The sequence below is a fragment of the Phacochoerus africanus genome, chromosome 7, assembly GCF_016906955.1.
Source record: "Phacochoerus africanus isolate WHEZ1 chromosome 7, ROS_Pafr_v1, whole genome shotgun sequence".
Taxonomy (NCBI): Eukaryota; Metazoa; Chordata; class Mammalia; order Artiodactyla; family Suidae; genus Phacochoerus; species Phacochoerus africanus.
Genome location: NC_062550.1, coordinates 23,732,844 through 23,748,661, shown reverse-complemented (window position 1 = coordinate 23,748,661; position 15,818 = coordinate 23,732,844). Strand labels below are relative to the sequence as shown.

The window sequence follows — 15,818 nt, the reverse complement described above, 5'->3', positions numbered from 1 at the left end:
CATGTCTTGGCTATTGTGAATAGTGCTGCAATGAACATGCGGGTGCACGTGTCTCTTTTAAGTAGAGTTTTGTGCGGATAGATGCCCAAGAGTGGGATTGCGGGGTCATATGGAAGTTCTGTGTATAGATTTCTAAGGTATCTCCAAACTGTTCTCCGTAGTGGCTGTACCATTTGACATTCCCACCAGCAGTGCAGGAGGGTTCCCTTTTCTCCACAACCCCTCCAGCACTTGTTATTTGTGGACTTATTAGTGATGGCCATTCTGACTGGTGTGAGGTGGTATCTCATGGTAGTTTTGATTTGCATTTCTCTTATAATCAACGATGTTGAGCATTTTTTCATGTGTTTGCTGGCCATCTGTATATCTTCTTTGGAGAAATGTCTATTCAGGTCTTTTGCCCATTTTTCCATTGATTGATTGGCTTTTTTGCTGTTTGGTTGTATAAGTTGTTTATATCTTCTAGAGATTAAGCCCTTGTCGGTTGCATCATTTGAAACTATTTTCTCCCATTCTGAAAGTTGTCTCTTTGTTTTCTTTTGGGTTTCCTTTGCTGTGTAAAAGCTTGTCAGTTTGATTAGGTCCCATGGGTTTACTCTAATTTCGATTGCTTTGAGGGACTGACCTGAGAAAATATTCATGATGTTGATGTCAGAGAGTGTTTTGCCTATGTTTTCTTCTAGGAGTTTGATGGTGTCCTGTCTTACATTTAAGTCTTTCAGCCATTTTGAGTTTATTTTGGTGCATGGTGTGAGGGTGTGTTCTAGTTTCATTGCTTTGCATGCAGCTGTCCAGGTTTCCCAGCAATGCTTGCTCAATAGACTTTCTTTTTCCCATTTTCTGTTCTTGCCTCCCTTGTCAAAGATTAATTGACCATAGGTGTCAGGGTTTATTTCTGGGTTCTCTGTTCTGTTTTATTTCTCTGTCTGTCTGTTTTGATACCAGTACCACACTGTCTTGATGACTGGCTTTGTAATATGCCTGAAGTCTGGGAGAGTTATGCCTGCTGCTGGGTTTTTGTTTCTCAGGATTGCTTTGGCAATTCTGGGTCTTTTGTGGTTCCATATAAATTTTTGGATGGTTTTTCCTAGTTCTGTGAAAAATGTCATGGGTACTTTGATAGGGATTGCATTGAGTCTGTAGATTGCTTTGGGTAGTATGGCCATTTTTACAATATTGATTTTTCCAGTCCATGAACATGCAGCATCCTTCCCTTTCTTCATGTCTTCTTTGATTTCTTTGATTAAAGTTTTACAGTTCTTGGCATATAGGTCCTTTCCCTCCTTGGTCAGGTGTATTCCGAGGTATTTGATTTTGTGAGGTGCAATTTTAAAAGGTATTGTATTTTTGTGTTCCTTTTCTAATATTTCATTGTTGGTATACAGAAATGTGACTGATTTCTGAATGTTAATCTTATAATCGTGCTACTTTGCTGCATTTATTAATCAGTTCAAGTAGTTTTTGGGTTGAGTCCTTAGGGTTTTCTATGTATAGTATCATGTCGTCTGCATACAGTGACAGTTTTATCTCTTTTTCTATTTGGATGCCTTTTATTTCTTTTGTTTGTGTAATTGCTATGGCTAGGACTTCCAAAACTCTGTTGAATAGCAGTGGTGAGAGTGGTCATCCCTGTCTTGTTCCAGATTTGAGTGAGAAGGCTTTCAGTTTTTCCCCATTGAGTATTATATTTGCTGTGGGTTTGTCATAAATGGCTTTGATTATGTTCAGGAATGTTCCCTCTATACAACACTTTGGCGAGTCTTGATCATGAATGGATGTTGGACTTTGTCAAATGCTTCTTCTGCATCTATTGAGATGATCATATGATTTTTGACTTTTCTTTTGTTAATGTGGTGTATGATGTTGATTGAATTGCACATGTTGAACCATCCTTGTGAACCTGGGATGAACCCTACCTGGTCATCATGTATGATCTTTTTGATATGTTGTTGGATTCGATATAGTAATCGGTTGGCTAAGAGTTTGTTGAAAATTTTTATATCTATATTCATCAAGGATGTTGGCCGATAGTTTTCTTTTTTGGTGGTATCTCTGTGTGGTTTTGGAATGAGGGTGATGGTGGCATCATAGAATGTCTTTGGGAGTGTTCCTTCTTCTTCAACCTTTTGAAAGAGTTTAAGGAGAATGGGCACCAATTCCTCTTTATATGTTTGGTAGAATTCGCCTGTGAAGCCATCTGGTCCTGGACTTGTATTTGTAGGGAGTGATTTTATGACCTCTTCAATTTCATTTCTAGTGATCGGTCTGTTCAGTTGGTCTGTTTCTTCTTGATTCAGTTTTGGCAGGCTGTAAGATTCTAGAAAACTGTCCATTTCTTCCAGATTGTCAAGTTTGTTGGCATATAGTTGTTCATAGTATTCTCTTATGGTTTTTTTGTATTTCTGCTGTATCTGTTGTGATTTCTCCTTTTTCATTTCTAATTTTGGTTACTTGGGTTGTTTCTCTCCTCTTTTTAGTGAGTCTGGCCAGGGGTTTGTCAATTTTGTTTACCTTTTCAAAGAACCAGCTCTTGGTTTTATTAATTTTCTCTATTGTTTTTTGAGTATCTATTTTATTGATTTCCTCTTTGATCTTTATAATTTCCTTCCTTCTGCTGACTTTAGGTCTTTTCTGTTCTTCTTTTTCGAATTCATTTAAGTGGAGGGTTAAGTTGTCAATTTGAGATCTTTCTTCTTTTTTGAGAAAGGCCTGCATTAGTATGAATTTCCCTCTGAGCACTGCTTTTGCAGTGTTCCATAGATTTTGAGCGGTTGTGTCTTCATTATCATTTGTCTCCAGGTATTTTTTAATTTCCTTCTTGATTTCCTCATTGACCCATTGGTTTTTAGTAGCATGTTGTTTAGTCTCCATGCAGTAGGTTTTTTCTCATTTCTTTTCCCATGGTTGATTTCTAGTTTCACGCCATTGTGGTCAGAGAAGATACTTGAAATAATTTCTATGCTCCTAAATCTGTTGAGGTTAGCTTTGTGTCCCAAGATGTGGTCGATTCTTGAGAATGTTCCATGAGCATTTGAGAAGAATGTGTATTCTGCTTTTTTTGGACGTAGTGTCCTGAAGATATCAATGAAGTCTAACTTTTCTATTGTTTCCTTTAGGATCTCTGTTGCTTTATTGGTTTTCTGTCTAGAGGATCTGTCCATTGGTGTGAGTGGAGTATTAAAGTCTCCTACTATGATTGTATTCCCATCAATTTCTCCCTTTATGTCTGTTAATATTTGTTGTATGTATCTGGGTGCTCCTGTATTTGGGGCATATATGTTGATGATAGTAACATCCTCTCCTAGAATGGATCCCTTAATCATTAAGTAGTGTCCTTCTTTGTCTTTCTTTATGTCTTTTGTTTTAAAGTCTATTTTGTCTGATATGAGTATTGCAACTCCTGCTTTCCTGTCATGTCTATTGGCATGAAATATTTTTTCCCACCCCTTCACTTTCAAGCTATATGTATCTTTTGTCCTAAGGTGAGTTTCTTGTAGGCAGCATTTTGAAGGTTTTTGCCTTTTTATCCACTCAACCAATCTGTGTCTTTTGATTGGAGTATTCAGTCCATTGACATTTAAGGTGATAATTGATAGATGATCATTTATTGCCATTTTGAACCTCGTGTTCCAGTTGATTCTATGGTTCTCCATTCTTTCTTTTTTTGTTGGTTGGTCTCCGTTTATTATCTGCTTGAGTGTTTTTTTTTTGTTGTTGTTGTTTTGTTTTTTTCATTTTTTGCTAAAGCAGTGTTTGGGTTTGGCTTGTGGTTGCCCTGTTTTTTAAGTATGCTAACCCCTTCCTATAATTGTGTGTTTTAGCCTGATGGTCCTGAGGGTTCAAACACTTCATTACTATACTAAAATTAAGAAGAGAAACAAACAAACAAACGAAAAAAAGGGGTCTATTTATTTCCTAACATTCCCTTGCCCACATTTTATGATTTTGATGACTCTTTTTTTTCTTTTTAATTTTATTTTGTTTGAAACATGTTCATGATTAAATCTGTATGCTGGCTTATTTGAGTAACTGCTCTCTGATTGTGGTTTCCTCAGTCCTAGTCCCCCCCCCTTTTTTTTCCTCCCTTTCTTTCCTTCCTTTATTTTTGGTTTAGAGAAGCCCTTTCAGTATTTCTTTTAGCCTGGGTTTTGTATTGCTATATTCTTTTAGCTTTTGTTTGTTGGAAAAAATTTTTATTTCCCCTTCTATTTTAAATGATATTCTTGCTGGATAGATTATTCTAGGTTGCATATTTTTTCCTTTTAGCACTTTATGTATCTCTTTCCATTCCCTCCTGGCATGTAGATTTTCTGTAGAGAAATCAGCTGATTACCTTATGGGGGTTCCCTTGTAGGTAACATTCTGCTTTTCTCTTGCTGCCTTTAGGATCCTCTATCACTAACTTTTGCCATTTTTAGTATAATGTGTCTTGGTGAGGGTCTATTTGGGTTCACCTTGTTTGGGGCCCTCTGTGCTTCCTGTATCTTGAACTCAGTATCCTTTAGATTTGGGAAGTTTCCAGTGATAATTCCTTCAAATATATGTTCCATCCCCTTATCTTTTTCTGCTCCTTCTGGAATTCCTATTATGTGTAGATTGGCCTGCTTTATATTATCCCATAGGTCTCTTATACTGCTTTCATGTTTTTTCATTTGGTTTTCTGTGTGCTGTCCTGTTTGGGTGATTTACATTATTCTATCTTCCACATCACTATTTCATTCTTCTTCATTATTCATTCTGGTTTTTACTGCCCTTAGTTCAGTTTGTATCTCTGCAAATGAATGTTCTAGTTTTTCTTGGCTCCTCCTTATATTTTCTAGTTCCTTTCTGAGGGCATCTGCATTACTATTCATATCTTCTCTTAATTCCTTCAGTATTTTAACTGTCTCCCTTTTGAACTCCAGGTCTGTCAGACTGCAGAGATATGTTTCATTGTTCACTGCTTTAGGTGAGATCTCTTGTTGGTTTAACTGGGGGTGGTTTCTCAGCTTCTTCATCTTGCTTGTTGTTTTCTTTTTCCTGGTGGCGTTGTACTCACTAAAAGTGGCTGGGCAGTGTTTACCTTGTCACTGCTGTGGAATGTTTCCTGAGGGCTGGTGTTGTTTGCCAGTCTTCTTTGAGGCAGTGTGGCTTTTCTGGAGGGTAGGCAGGGCTGACAGGGTCTCTCTGAAGCAAAGGAGGACTTTCTGAGGGCAGACAGTACTGGGAGGTCCGCACCGCGATGGAAGCAGATCACTTGGCTGGGCAGAGCTTGCTCTGATGTTTTTGGGTTGTGGGGCTCTTGCAGGGGGCTGGTGGTGCTGGGCAGCTGTTCTGCAGGGGTATAGCACCCCCTGAGGGATGGAACAGATAGCTGGGCCACTGAGAACCCAAGAGGCTCTTCCCCCGGGCAGCCCGACTAGGACAGACCGCCTGAGAATGTAGGCAGACTTTTCATGGCCTGGCTGAGCTTGTTCTAGCTTTTTTGGGCAGTGGGGGCTCTTGCAGGGGGCTGGCATGCACCAAGTTTTTGAAGGCTTGTTTTACTTGCTGGTTCCTCAGGGTATAAATAAAAGGGTTTAACATGGCGGCAACTGAAATGTTGAGAATAGCTACACCTTGGGGCAATGAAGCTCTTTCTTTTGCTGACGGCTTAACATACATGAATGTACAGCTTCCATAAGAGATGGAAATGCCCATCATGTGAGAGGAACATGGGGAGAAAGCCTTTTTCCTCTGACTAGTGGATGGGATTCTCAGAATGGTGCTAATAAGGCACATATAGGACAGAATCACTAAAGCCAATGTGAAGAGCAAAGTAACAAAAGCACAGTAAATGCCAATCATCTCTAAAAGCCATGGATCTGGGCATGAGAGTTGTAAAATGAGGAGTCACAAGAGAAGTGATCAGTTACACTAGAAGCACAGAAATCTAACGGGAGGATACCCATCCTCCTTAAACTTTTTCAAAAAGTTGAAGAAGAACACTCCCAAAGACATTCTATGATGCCGCTATCACCCTCATTCCAAAACCAGACAAAGATACCACCAAAAAAGAAAACTATCGGCCAACATCCTTGATGAATATAGACACAAAAATTCTCAACAAAGTCTTAGCCAACCAAATCCAACAACATATCAAAGAAATTATACACCATGACCAGGTAGGGTTCATCCCAGGTTCACAAGGATGGTTCAACATGTGCAAATCAATCAACATCATACACCACATTAACAAAAGAAAAGTCAAAAACCACATGATCATCTCAATAGATGCAGATAGAGCATTTGACAAAGTCCAACATCCATTCATGATAAAAACTCCTATCAAAGTGGGTATAAAGGGAATATTATCAAACCATAACATTAACATAATAAAAGCCACTTATGACAAACCCACAGCCAGTATAATACTCAATGGAGAAAAGCTGAAAGTCTTCCCACAAAAATCTGGAACAAGACAAGGATGCCCACTCTCACCACTGCTATTCAACATAGTACTGGAAGTCCTAGCCACAGCAGTCAGACAAACAAAAGAAATAAAAGGCGTCCAAATAGGAAGATAAGAGGTAAAAGTGTCACTTTATGCAGATGACATGATACTATATGTATAAAACCCTAAGGACTTTACCCAAAAACTACTTGAACTGATCAACAAATTCAGCAAAGTAGCAGGATATAAGATTAACATTCAGAAATCAGTTGTGTTTCTGTATACTAAAAATGAAATATTAGAAAAGGAATACAAAAATACAAAACCATATAAAATCACACCCCAAAAAACCAAGCATCTAGGAATACACCTGACCAAGGAGGTAAAGGACTTATATGCCAAGAAGTATAAAACATTAATCAAGGGAAATAAAAGAAGGTGGGAAGAAATGGAAAGATATTCCATGCACCTGGGTTGGAAAAATTAATATTGTATAAATGGCCATACTACCCAAAGCGATCTACAGATTCAATGCAATCCCTATCAAATTACCCATGATATTTTTCACAGAACTAGGAAAAACCATCCAAAAATTTATATGGAACCACAAAAGACCCAGAATTGCCAAAGCAATCCTGAGGAACAAAAACCAAGCAGCAGGCAGAACTCTCCCAGACTTCAAGCAATATTACAAAGCCACAGTCATCAAGACAGTGTGGTACTGGTATTAAAACAGATAGACAGACCAATGGAACAGAAAAGAGAAGCCAGAAATGAACCCAGACACATATGGACATTTAATCTTTGACACAGGAGGCAAGAATATAAAATGGGAAAAGACAGTCTTTTCAGCAAGTATTGCTGGGAAACCTGGACAGCTGCATGCAAAGCAATGAAACTAGAACACACCCTCACACTGTGCACAAAAATAAACTCAAAATGGCTGAAAGACTTAAATATAAGGCAAGACACCATCAAACTTCTGGAAGATAATATAGGCAAAACATTCCCTGACATCAACCTTATGAATGTCTTCTCAGGTCAATTTCCCAAAGCAATAGAAATAAAAGCAAAAATCGACCAATGGGACTTAATCAAACTCACAGGCTGTGGCACAGCAAAGGAAACCCAAAAGAAAACAAAGAGACAACTTATAGAATGGGAGAAAATAGTTTCAAATGATGCAACTGACAAGGGCTTAATCTCTAGAATATACAAGCAACTTATACAACAAAAAAGCCAACAACCCAATGGAAAAATGGGCAAAAGACCTGAATAGACATTTCTCCAAGGAAGATGTACAGATGGCCAACAAGCAAATAAAAAATGCTCAATAACCCTGATTACTAGAGAAATGCAAGTCAAAACTACCATGAGATACCACCTCACACCAGTCAGAATGGCCATCACTAATAAGTCCACAAATAACAAGTGCTGGAGGGGCTGTGGAGAAAAGGGAACCCTCCTGCACTGTTGGTGGGAATGTAAACTTGTCCAACCACTAAGGAGAACAGTGTGGAGGTACCTTAGAATACTATACATAGAACTACTATATGACCCAGCAACCCTACTCTTGGGCATATATCTGAACCAAACTCTACTTAAAAGACACACATGCACCCGCATATACATTGCAGCACTATTCGCAATAGCCAAGACATGGAAACAACCCAAATGTCCATCAACAGATGATTGGATTAGGAAGACGTGGTATATATACCCAATGGAATACTTCTCAGCCATAAAAAGGACAAAATAATGCCATTTGCAGCAACATGGATGGAACTAGAGACTTGCATACTGAGTGAAGTAAGTCAGAAAGAGAAAGACAAATACCATATGATGTCACTTATATCTGGAATCTAAAATATGGCACAAATGAACCTTTCCACAGGAAAAAAAAATTATGGACTTGGAGAATAGACTTGTGGTTGCTAAGGGGGAGGGAGTGGGGTGGATGGGGAGCTAGGGGTTAATAGATACAAACTATTGCTTTTGGAATGGATTAGCAATGAGATCCTGCTGTGTAGCACTGGGAACTTTGTCTAGTCACTTATGATGGAGCATGATAATGTGTGAAAATAGAATGTATACATGCATGTGTGACTGGGTCACCTTGTGCAGTAGAAAAAAAATTGTATTGGGGAAATAACTAAAAACAAAGAAAAATGGCTGTGATGTACTGTCCAGATATACATATATATATGAATTACTAATCAAATTATGTTAAGAGTTTTGGCATCAGTGTCCATGGGAGATATTGATTGAGCTGTAGTAATTTCAATTTTTCTGGTTTCAAATTTGGGTAATATTAAAAGAGTTACTGGAGTTCCCACTGTGGTTCGGCAGTTAAGAACCTGACTAGTATCCATGTGAATATGGGTTCTATCCCTGGCCTTCGTTAGTGGGTTAAAGATCTGGCATTATCTTAAGCTGTGGCATAGGTCACAGGCATGGCTGGGATCCTGCATTCCTGTGGCTTTTGGCATAGGCTGGCAGCTGCAGCTCTGATTTAACCCCTAGCCTGGGAAGTTCCATATGCTTAAAACAAACAAACAAAAAAAGAGTTAAATTTTCTTATTCACATTCTGAAATAGAAATAGGGATATTCATGCCTTCTTCTGTGAGTTTTGGGGTTTGGATTTTTCAGGAACTGTCTGTCTCATTTCATTTAAGCTATCAGATCTTGTTTTCTATTCTTTTATTTATTTATTTATTTTAAGGCTGCATCTGCAACATATGGAAGTTTTCAGGGTAGGGGTCGAAACAGCCCTGAAGGTGCTGGCCTACACCACAGCTACAGCCACGCCAGATCCAAGCGTCATCTGGAACTACACCACATCTTATGGCAATGCCAGATCCCCAACCCTCTGAGTGAGGCCAGGGATGGAACCTGCATCTTCATGGATACTAGTTGGATTCATTGATGCTGCACAACAGGAACACCTAAAAGTAGAATTTTGAATCATATGTCAACTTGACATTTAACTTTAAATGAAAGTGCCAAAGTATTTTACAATCAACTGCACCATTTTACATTTGTAGGAACAATGTATGCAGGTTCCAATTTCTGAGCATCATAAATAACACTAATTACATTTATGTATCTATATATCCTCGTGGCTGTGGAGTGGTATTTCACTGTGGTTTTGATTTGTATTTCTCTAATGACTACTGACAACTGTACAGATCTTGAGCATTTTTTCATCTGCTTTTTCTCATTTGTCTTTGGAAAAATGTCTAGTCAAGTCTTTTGCTTATATTTGTTGAAGTTTTGGTCTTTCTATTGTTCAGTGGTAGGAGTAATTTTATATATATTTAACAAAGTAAGTGCAAAAATTGTGTGAAGAAAATAATACTCTGAGTTCATAGATTATAGAAAATATTGTTAATTCAGATGGCAGTACTTCCTAAGCTGATTTACAGTTTCAGTGTAAGGCTAATGAAAATTTCAACCACTCTTTCCACATAAATGGCAATCTTATCCTAAAATATACATGGAATTGCAAGGGAATTGAAAAGGACCCAGGATAGCCAAAATACTGAAAAAGAGGAACAAAGTTGCAGGAGTAATATCTTCCAATTTGAAAACTTACTATACAGCTACAGTAATCAAGAGAGTGTGATACTGACATAACAGTTGACATATAGATCAAGGGAACAGAACAAAGAGTCCTATAGTAGAACCAAACATTTATGATCAACTGATTTTTTTTTTATCTTTTTGCCATTTCCTGGGCTGCTCTTGTGGCATATGGAGGTTCCCAGGCTAGGGGTAGAATCAGAGCTGTAGCCACCCATGCCACAGCCACAGCAACGCGGGATCCAAGCCACGTCTGCAACCTACACCACAGCTCACGGCAACGCCGGATCCTCAACCCACTGAGCAAGGCCAGGGATCGAACCTGCAACCTCATGGTTCCTAGTCAGATTCGTTAACCACTGCACCATGATGGGAACTCCCTGATCAACCGATTTTTAACAAAGGTACCAAGGTTATTCAATGCTGAAATAATTGTCTTCTCAACAATTCATGAATATAACTGGGTACCTACATGCAAACAAAAAAATTTATCACTGTCTCACACCATATCAAAAATCAACTCAAAAGAATAGAAAGACCTAAATATAGGAATGAAAATGATAAATTTCTTATAGGAAACTGTAGGTCATAACTCTCTATAACTTTGATTAGGCAATGTTTTCTTAAATATGATGCCAAAAGCACAAACCACAAAATAAAAAATAGCTAAATTTAACTTAAAATTAAAGCTGTAGTGATCAAAGGACACAATGAAGAAAGTGAAAATACAACCCGAAGAAGCCAAGAAATATTTACAAATCAAGTATCTAATAAGGGTTTAGTGTTTTATTAAGAACTTATTGGAGGAGTTCCCGTCATGGCGCAGTGGTTAACGAATCCGACTAGGAACCATGAGGTTGTGGGTTCGATCCCTGCCCTTGCTCAGTGGGTTAATGATCCGGCGTTGCCGTGAGCTGTGGTGTAGGTTCCAGACGCGGCTTGGATCCCGCGTTGCTGTGGGTCTGGCGTAGGCCGGCGGCTACACCTCCGATTCGACCCCTAGCCTGGGAACCTCCATATGTCGCAGAAGTGGCCGAAAGAAATAGCAAAAAAAAAAACAAAAAAAAAAACAAAAAAAAACTTACTGGAAAGTAAACTCTAGGTCGATGAGCTTTCAAGACTGAATACAGTAACATGGACTCACTCCCTTATTTTCGACATAGAAAACCAGATTGATAACTATGCTGGCTTAAAAATAGTAAAATGATCTAAAACACAACTCTCAAATTTTTTCTACCAGGAACACGTGGATAATAGGTGTACCATCAAATAAATACCTTAGTGATTTTTTTCACTTATTTTTCCCTGATGGAATATTAAATGCAGGATGGACATCTATATATTTGGGGGATTTTTTTGTAGGCTTCTTTTTATCTGACAGTATATCAATAATACTTCTTTCTTAAAAGGCATTAAACACATAAGTGAGTATGTGTAGGAGTGAGCAGAGGGAATGCCCCAAGAAAACTCAACTCATTTTTTTTAAATTTCCCTTAATTTATTCCAGAGATCCAAAGGTTTAACACCTTCCTTCAGCTTGTTCCTCTAAATATCTCTAGAGATATCACAGTGAGCTTTGGATTCATGGGCCATTATTGCATTTTAACTCACAAATAACTCATGTAGTTAAAACATTAGCTCTTGTCTTCCTGACTCCAATATCTGAAAAACCTATCCTTAATACAGTTAACAGAGGAATCTTTCTAAAAGAAATTCCTGATTACAGAGGTTCTTAGATTTTAAAAGTAAGCCACCGGCCTCAGACTCACCTACAGACTGTGTTTCTATGTTGTATTCCAGGTAAGTTGAAAATATATTTTAGGGATGAGAATATGGACTTTGCATTTAAATACGCTAAGCTGGTGGGTGATTCGTATTCATTCCACATATTCAGGACTTTAAACTTACCAAGTAGGGATCTAGTTAAGTTTTGGACATACAAGTCTCTTACAATTTGTAAGTTGCCTTTTTTTTTTTTTTTTCTTGTCTTGCTGATTAACTCAAATGAAGCAACAACTTCAGCCAAGAGCAGCTAACACTTATTGAGGGTACAGTCTAGACCCGGAGCAGATCTTGAGTTACTTGATATAGAGGTATCATTTCATTGTCAATGAACCTTATAAAATAAGAATTATCATTATTACATGTATTTCACAACTAGACAAATTTAGCAACAAAGAATTTGAGAGACTTGGGAGTTCCCATCGTGGCACAGTGGAAACAAATTCAACTAGAAGCCATGATGTTACGGATTCAATCCCTGGCCTCGTGGGTTGGGGATCTGGCATTGCCATGAGCTGTGGTGTAGCTCGCAGAAAAGGCTGGGATCTGGCATTGCTGTGGCTGTGGTGTAGGCTGGCAGTTGTAGCTCCAATTCGACCCCTAGCCTGGGAACTTCTATATGCTGTAGGATCGGCCCTAAAAAGGCAAAAAAAAAAAAAAAAAAATTATAATTTGAGAGACTTGATTAAGCTCACATATACATCTAAATTTCAATCTTGGATGACTGGCCAAAAGTATAACACTTTGAATTATCAGGTTTGTGATCCCAGGAAGTTAATTTTAAATTATTTCTCAGATCCCAGTGGTAGTATATGCTATTATACATATGTCTATAAAATGTTCTTACGATTAATATATAATTATTAACTTTTTATTTAGGTCAGTAGTATGCATTACAGATAAAGTTTAATAACTATGTAGATAACTTGAAGATAGGACTCATTGTAATATGGAAAAGAATGCTAATAATAAACTGTATTAGGAAGAAAAAGGTCATTGTATTAAAAGGCTTGGTTAAAATGTTTTGAGAAGGCTAAATAATTGAAGGACACATTTAAGGAAATTTTAAAATGAGTAACAATTTTAAACAATTTTTATTTGTTTTTTTTCTTTACATTTTAAACTTAATTTTTCCCTCATTTATTGAAATAAACAACCTTTTGGAGTGTATCCTTGAAAGCCTGTTTCACTTGCTGGTTCCTTAGAGTGTAAATGAAGGGGTTTAATAAAGGGGCAACTGAGGTATAGATAACCGCTACTCCTTTGGATAACGTCACCCTTTCCTTTGCTGATGGCTTCATGTAAATAAAGATACAGCTGCCATAAGTAAGGGAGACTACAATCATGTGAGAAGAGCAAGTGGAGAAAGCCTTTGACCTTTTCTGGGCAGAGGGGATTTTTAGAATGGTTTTGATTATATATGTGTAGGAAAAAATCACTGACAGCAACGTGACCATGAGATTTATAGCAGATGAGAAAAATGAAATCAATTCTAGGATGTGAGTGTCTGTGCAAGAAATCTGCAGCACAGGGGAAGTGTCACATATGAAGTGATCAATTACTTTGGAAGCACAGAATTCCAGTTTCAATCCCAAGACCACTGGTGGAAAGGTAAGCAGAAAGCCAGCTGCCCATGAACTGAGCACAAGTTGGTAGCACACTTTTTTGCTCATAATGATTGGGTAATGTAGGGGTTTGCAGATTGCTACATAACGATCAAAAGACATGGCAGCTAGCAGGTAAAATTCTGTAATAGCTAATACGAGGAAAAAGAATAACTGAGATGCACAACCATTGTAGGAAATTATTTTGTTTTTAGTTACGATGCTTATTAAGAATCTGGGAATGCAGACTGTGGTTAATGAAACTTCCAAGAAGGAGAAGTTTTGGAGGAAAAAATACATGGGAGTCTTGAGGCGGGGATCCAGCAAGATAAGAAGGATGATGGATAAGTTCCCCATCACACTCAACATATAGTTTAGAAAGAGAAATATAAAAATCACAGTTTGTAACTGTGGGTCATCAGTCAGTCCTAGGAGAATGAACTCTATTTCTCTTGACTGGTTCTTCATTTCAGTTTTGAGTCCTATTAAATAGACGTAAAGAAACAATTAAAAAAGCTGATGTAACGGGACTTCGTAAGAACTACAGACATAGAAAAAAAACATACTCAGAAATGTAAATAAGCTTAAAAGTTTGATCCAACTTCACAAGACAAAGGATACCTAAAATTACATCATTTGTTAGCATAAACATCCTCAAATTGGCTGCTCCTTTATAACTACACTAAATTCTTTCTTTCTCCCCATTTTAATGTGAAAGATAATTTAAATTTTACTTGATAATTTCCCAATGAGCTGAATTCTATTTAAATATTCTAAACAGAACATAAGTATTGCTAGAAATGAATTTTCTATGTATATGTCATCAAGTACTGAAAAATTTCTTACAACATCTTGACAATTATACCAGAATCAATTTGCAGTATTTGTTTAAAAAACCCGTAGCTCATCAAAACACTTATTAAAGATAGGGAACATATAGCAATATTAGTAGTTACATATTTTCTCTATCATGGAAATATTCTAATATATGCCATTAACTATTGTCTCCCAATGTTATATTTTTCCATTTTTCCTTTATCTCATTTCCTTAAATTATTTTTTCCTTTGGTTTTAAATATATCAATTTTCTCATAATCAGCTGCATGTACTCAGGAATAATTGAATATTGCATCTGTATAAAAATGAAAAAAAATATGACAATTCAAGTGTCAGAGAAAATTACCTGACTTGTACTTATAGAATGGCTTTTTTTTTACTTAGACATATGTATGTTAAATTATATGTGACTTACCACTTCCAGGTTATATTAATATAATTCCTTCTATGAGACTATTATAGGAAAAAGTACCAAAATATAAATGTAAACTTTACCCCCCTTATAATATTATAAACTATTCAGTTGTTTTAAAAATAAATTTAATTCCAGTTCTTTTCTGGAAAAGGAATCAAAGAAGAGATATAATCTTGAAATTATGTGCATCTGCTAATATCCTCCACTTTTAATCACACACATAAAAATCACCAGACCTAGATAGTACAGATAATTCAATTAGAATACTATTTGATGTCAGATAAGATTCATTTTCTATTTTTTAAAAAATATAAAAAATATTTCATAAAAATTCTAATTGAAAATGTTGTACTCTAAATGAAAAGATGTTTTAGGAAATCTCCCAATGAAAGGAACCTAAAATTTGCCACAAAGAACTATCGCTTCAAATCGTACACTAACAAAAGGTGCAGTTTTATCATTTTGCCCATAAGAGGCACAAGGGGATTAATTGAAATTAAGAGGAAAGAAAAAGAAATATTCTCTGGAGAATGCTTTCAGGAAGGAAATACCAATTAAGTTTAAAAAAACATAGGAAAAAAGTAAAGAAAGGAAAAAGAAGAAGAAACAGAACACAAAGAATGAAAGAAAAATCAAGCAAAGAATCCTGTGAAATGTTTTAACTACAAAACTGATGGGATGTTCTCTCAAAAGAGAACAAGAAATGGTTTAAACTTGACATATTTCAAATATTTAATGCCAACAAGAATTTCAGATATTCCAATGCCATGGGACAAAGTGATGAATTCTCCTGGTGAGAAAGTTTACTCAAAACGGAAACCCCTCGCTTGTTTCCATTAGGCAATAGGCTACAATTTCATTAACTTTATTATGTCTCTTATTTACTTTTATTTTGAAACAATATAAAAGATAAAGAAAAATACACAACAAGGATCTTTTATTCCTGAGTCACTTGATGCTCCATCTGCTATTCAGTACAACAATGTGTATTTACAAAAAAGAATATACTACTAGATAAGCACAATAAGAACATTCTTATCAAGATATTAATAATGACATGGTATTAACATCAAATCCTCCAGTATTATTCAAATGTCACCAATTGTTGAAAAATTTCCCTTTATAGTAAAAAAGAATATAGTTTAATTTAGAACATGCATGAAAAATATGCATTTCTTCAGATCA

General features: G+C 36.7%; 1 protein-coding gene across 1 annotated transcript; it reads right to left on the bottom strand.

The window, feature by feature from the left end:
* Positions 1-12,913: 12,913 nt before the first annotated feature.
* LOC125131705 (olfactory receptor 6C6-like) lies at positions 12,914-13,857 on the bottom strand. Its single transcript, XM_047788473.1, has one exon. It carries the CDS (start codon positions 13,847-13,849, stop codon positions 12,914-12,916), a length of 936 nt encoding a protein of 311 aa, XP_047644429.1. The 5' UTR covers positions 13,850-13,857.
* Positions 13,858-15,818: the final 1,961 nt, after the last annotated feature.

Bases quoted from the DNA above. Each gene is read 5' to 3' on its own strand.
- LOC125131705 (XM_047788473.1), bottom strand. From the start codon at position 13,849: ATGAAGAACCAGTCAAGAGAAATAGAGTTCATTCTCCTAGGACTGACT.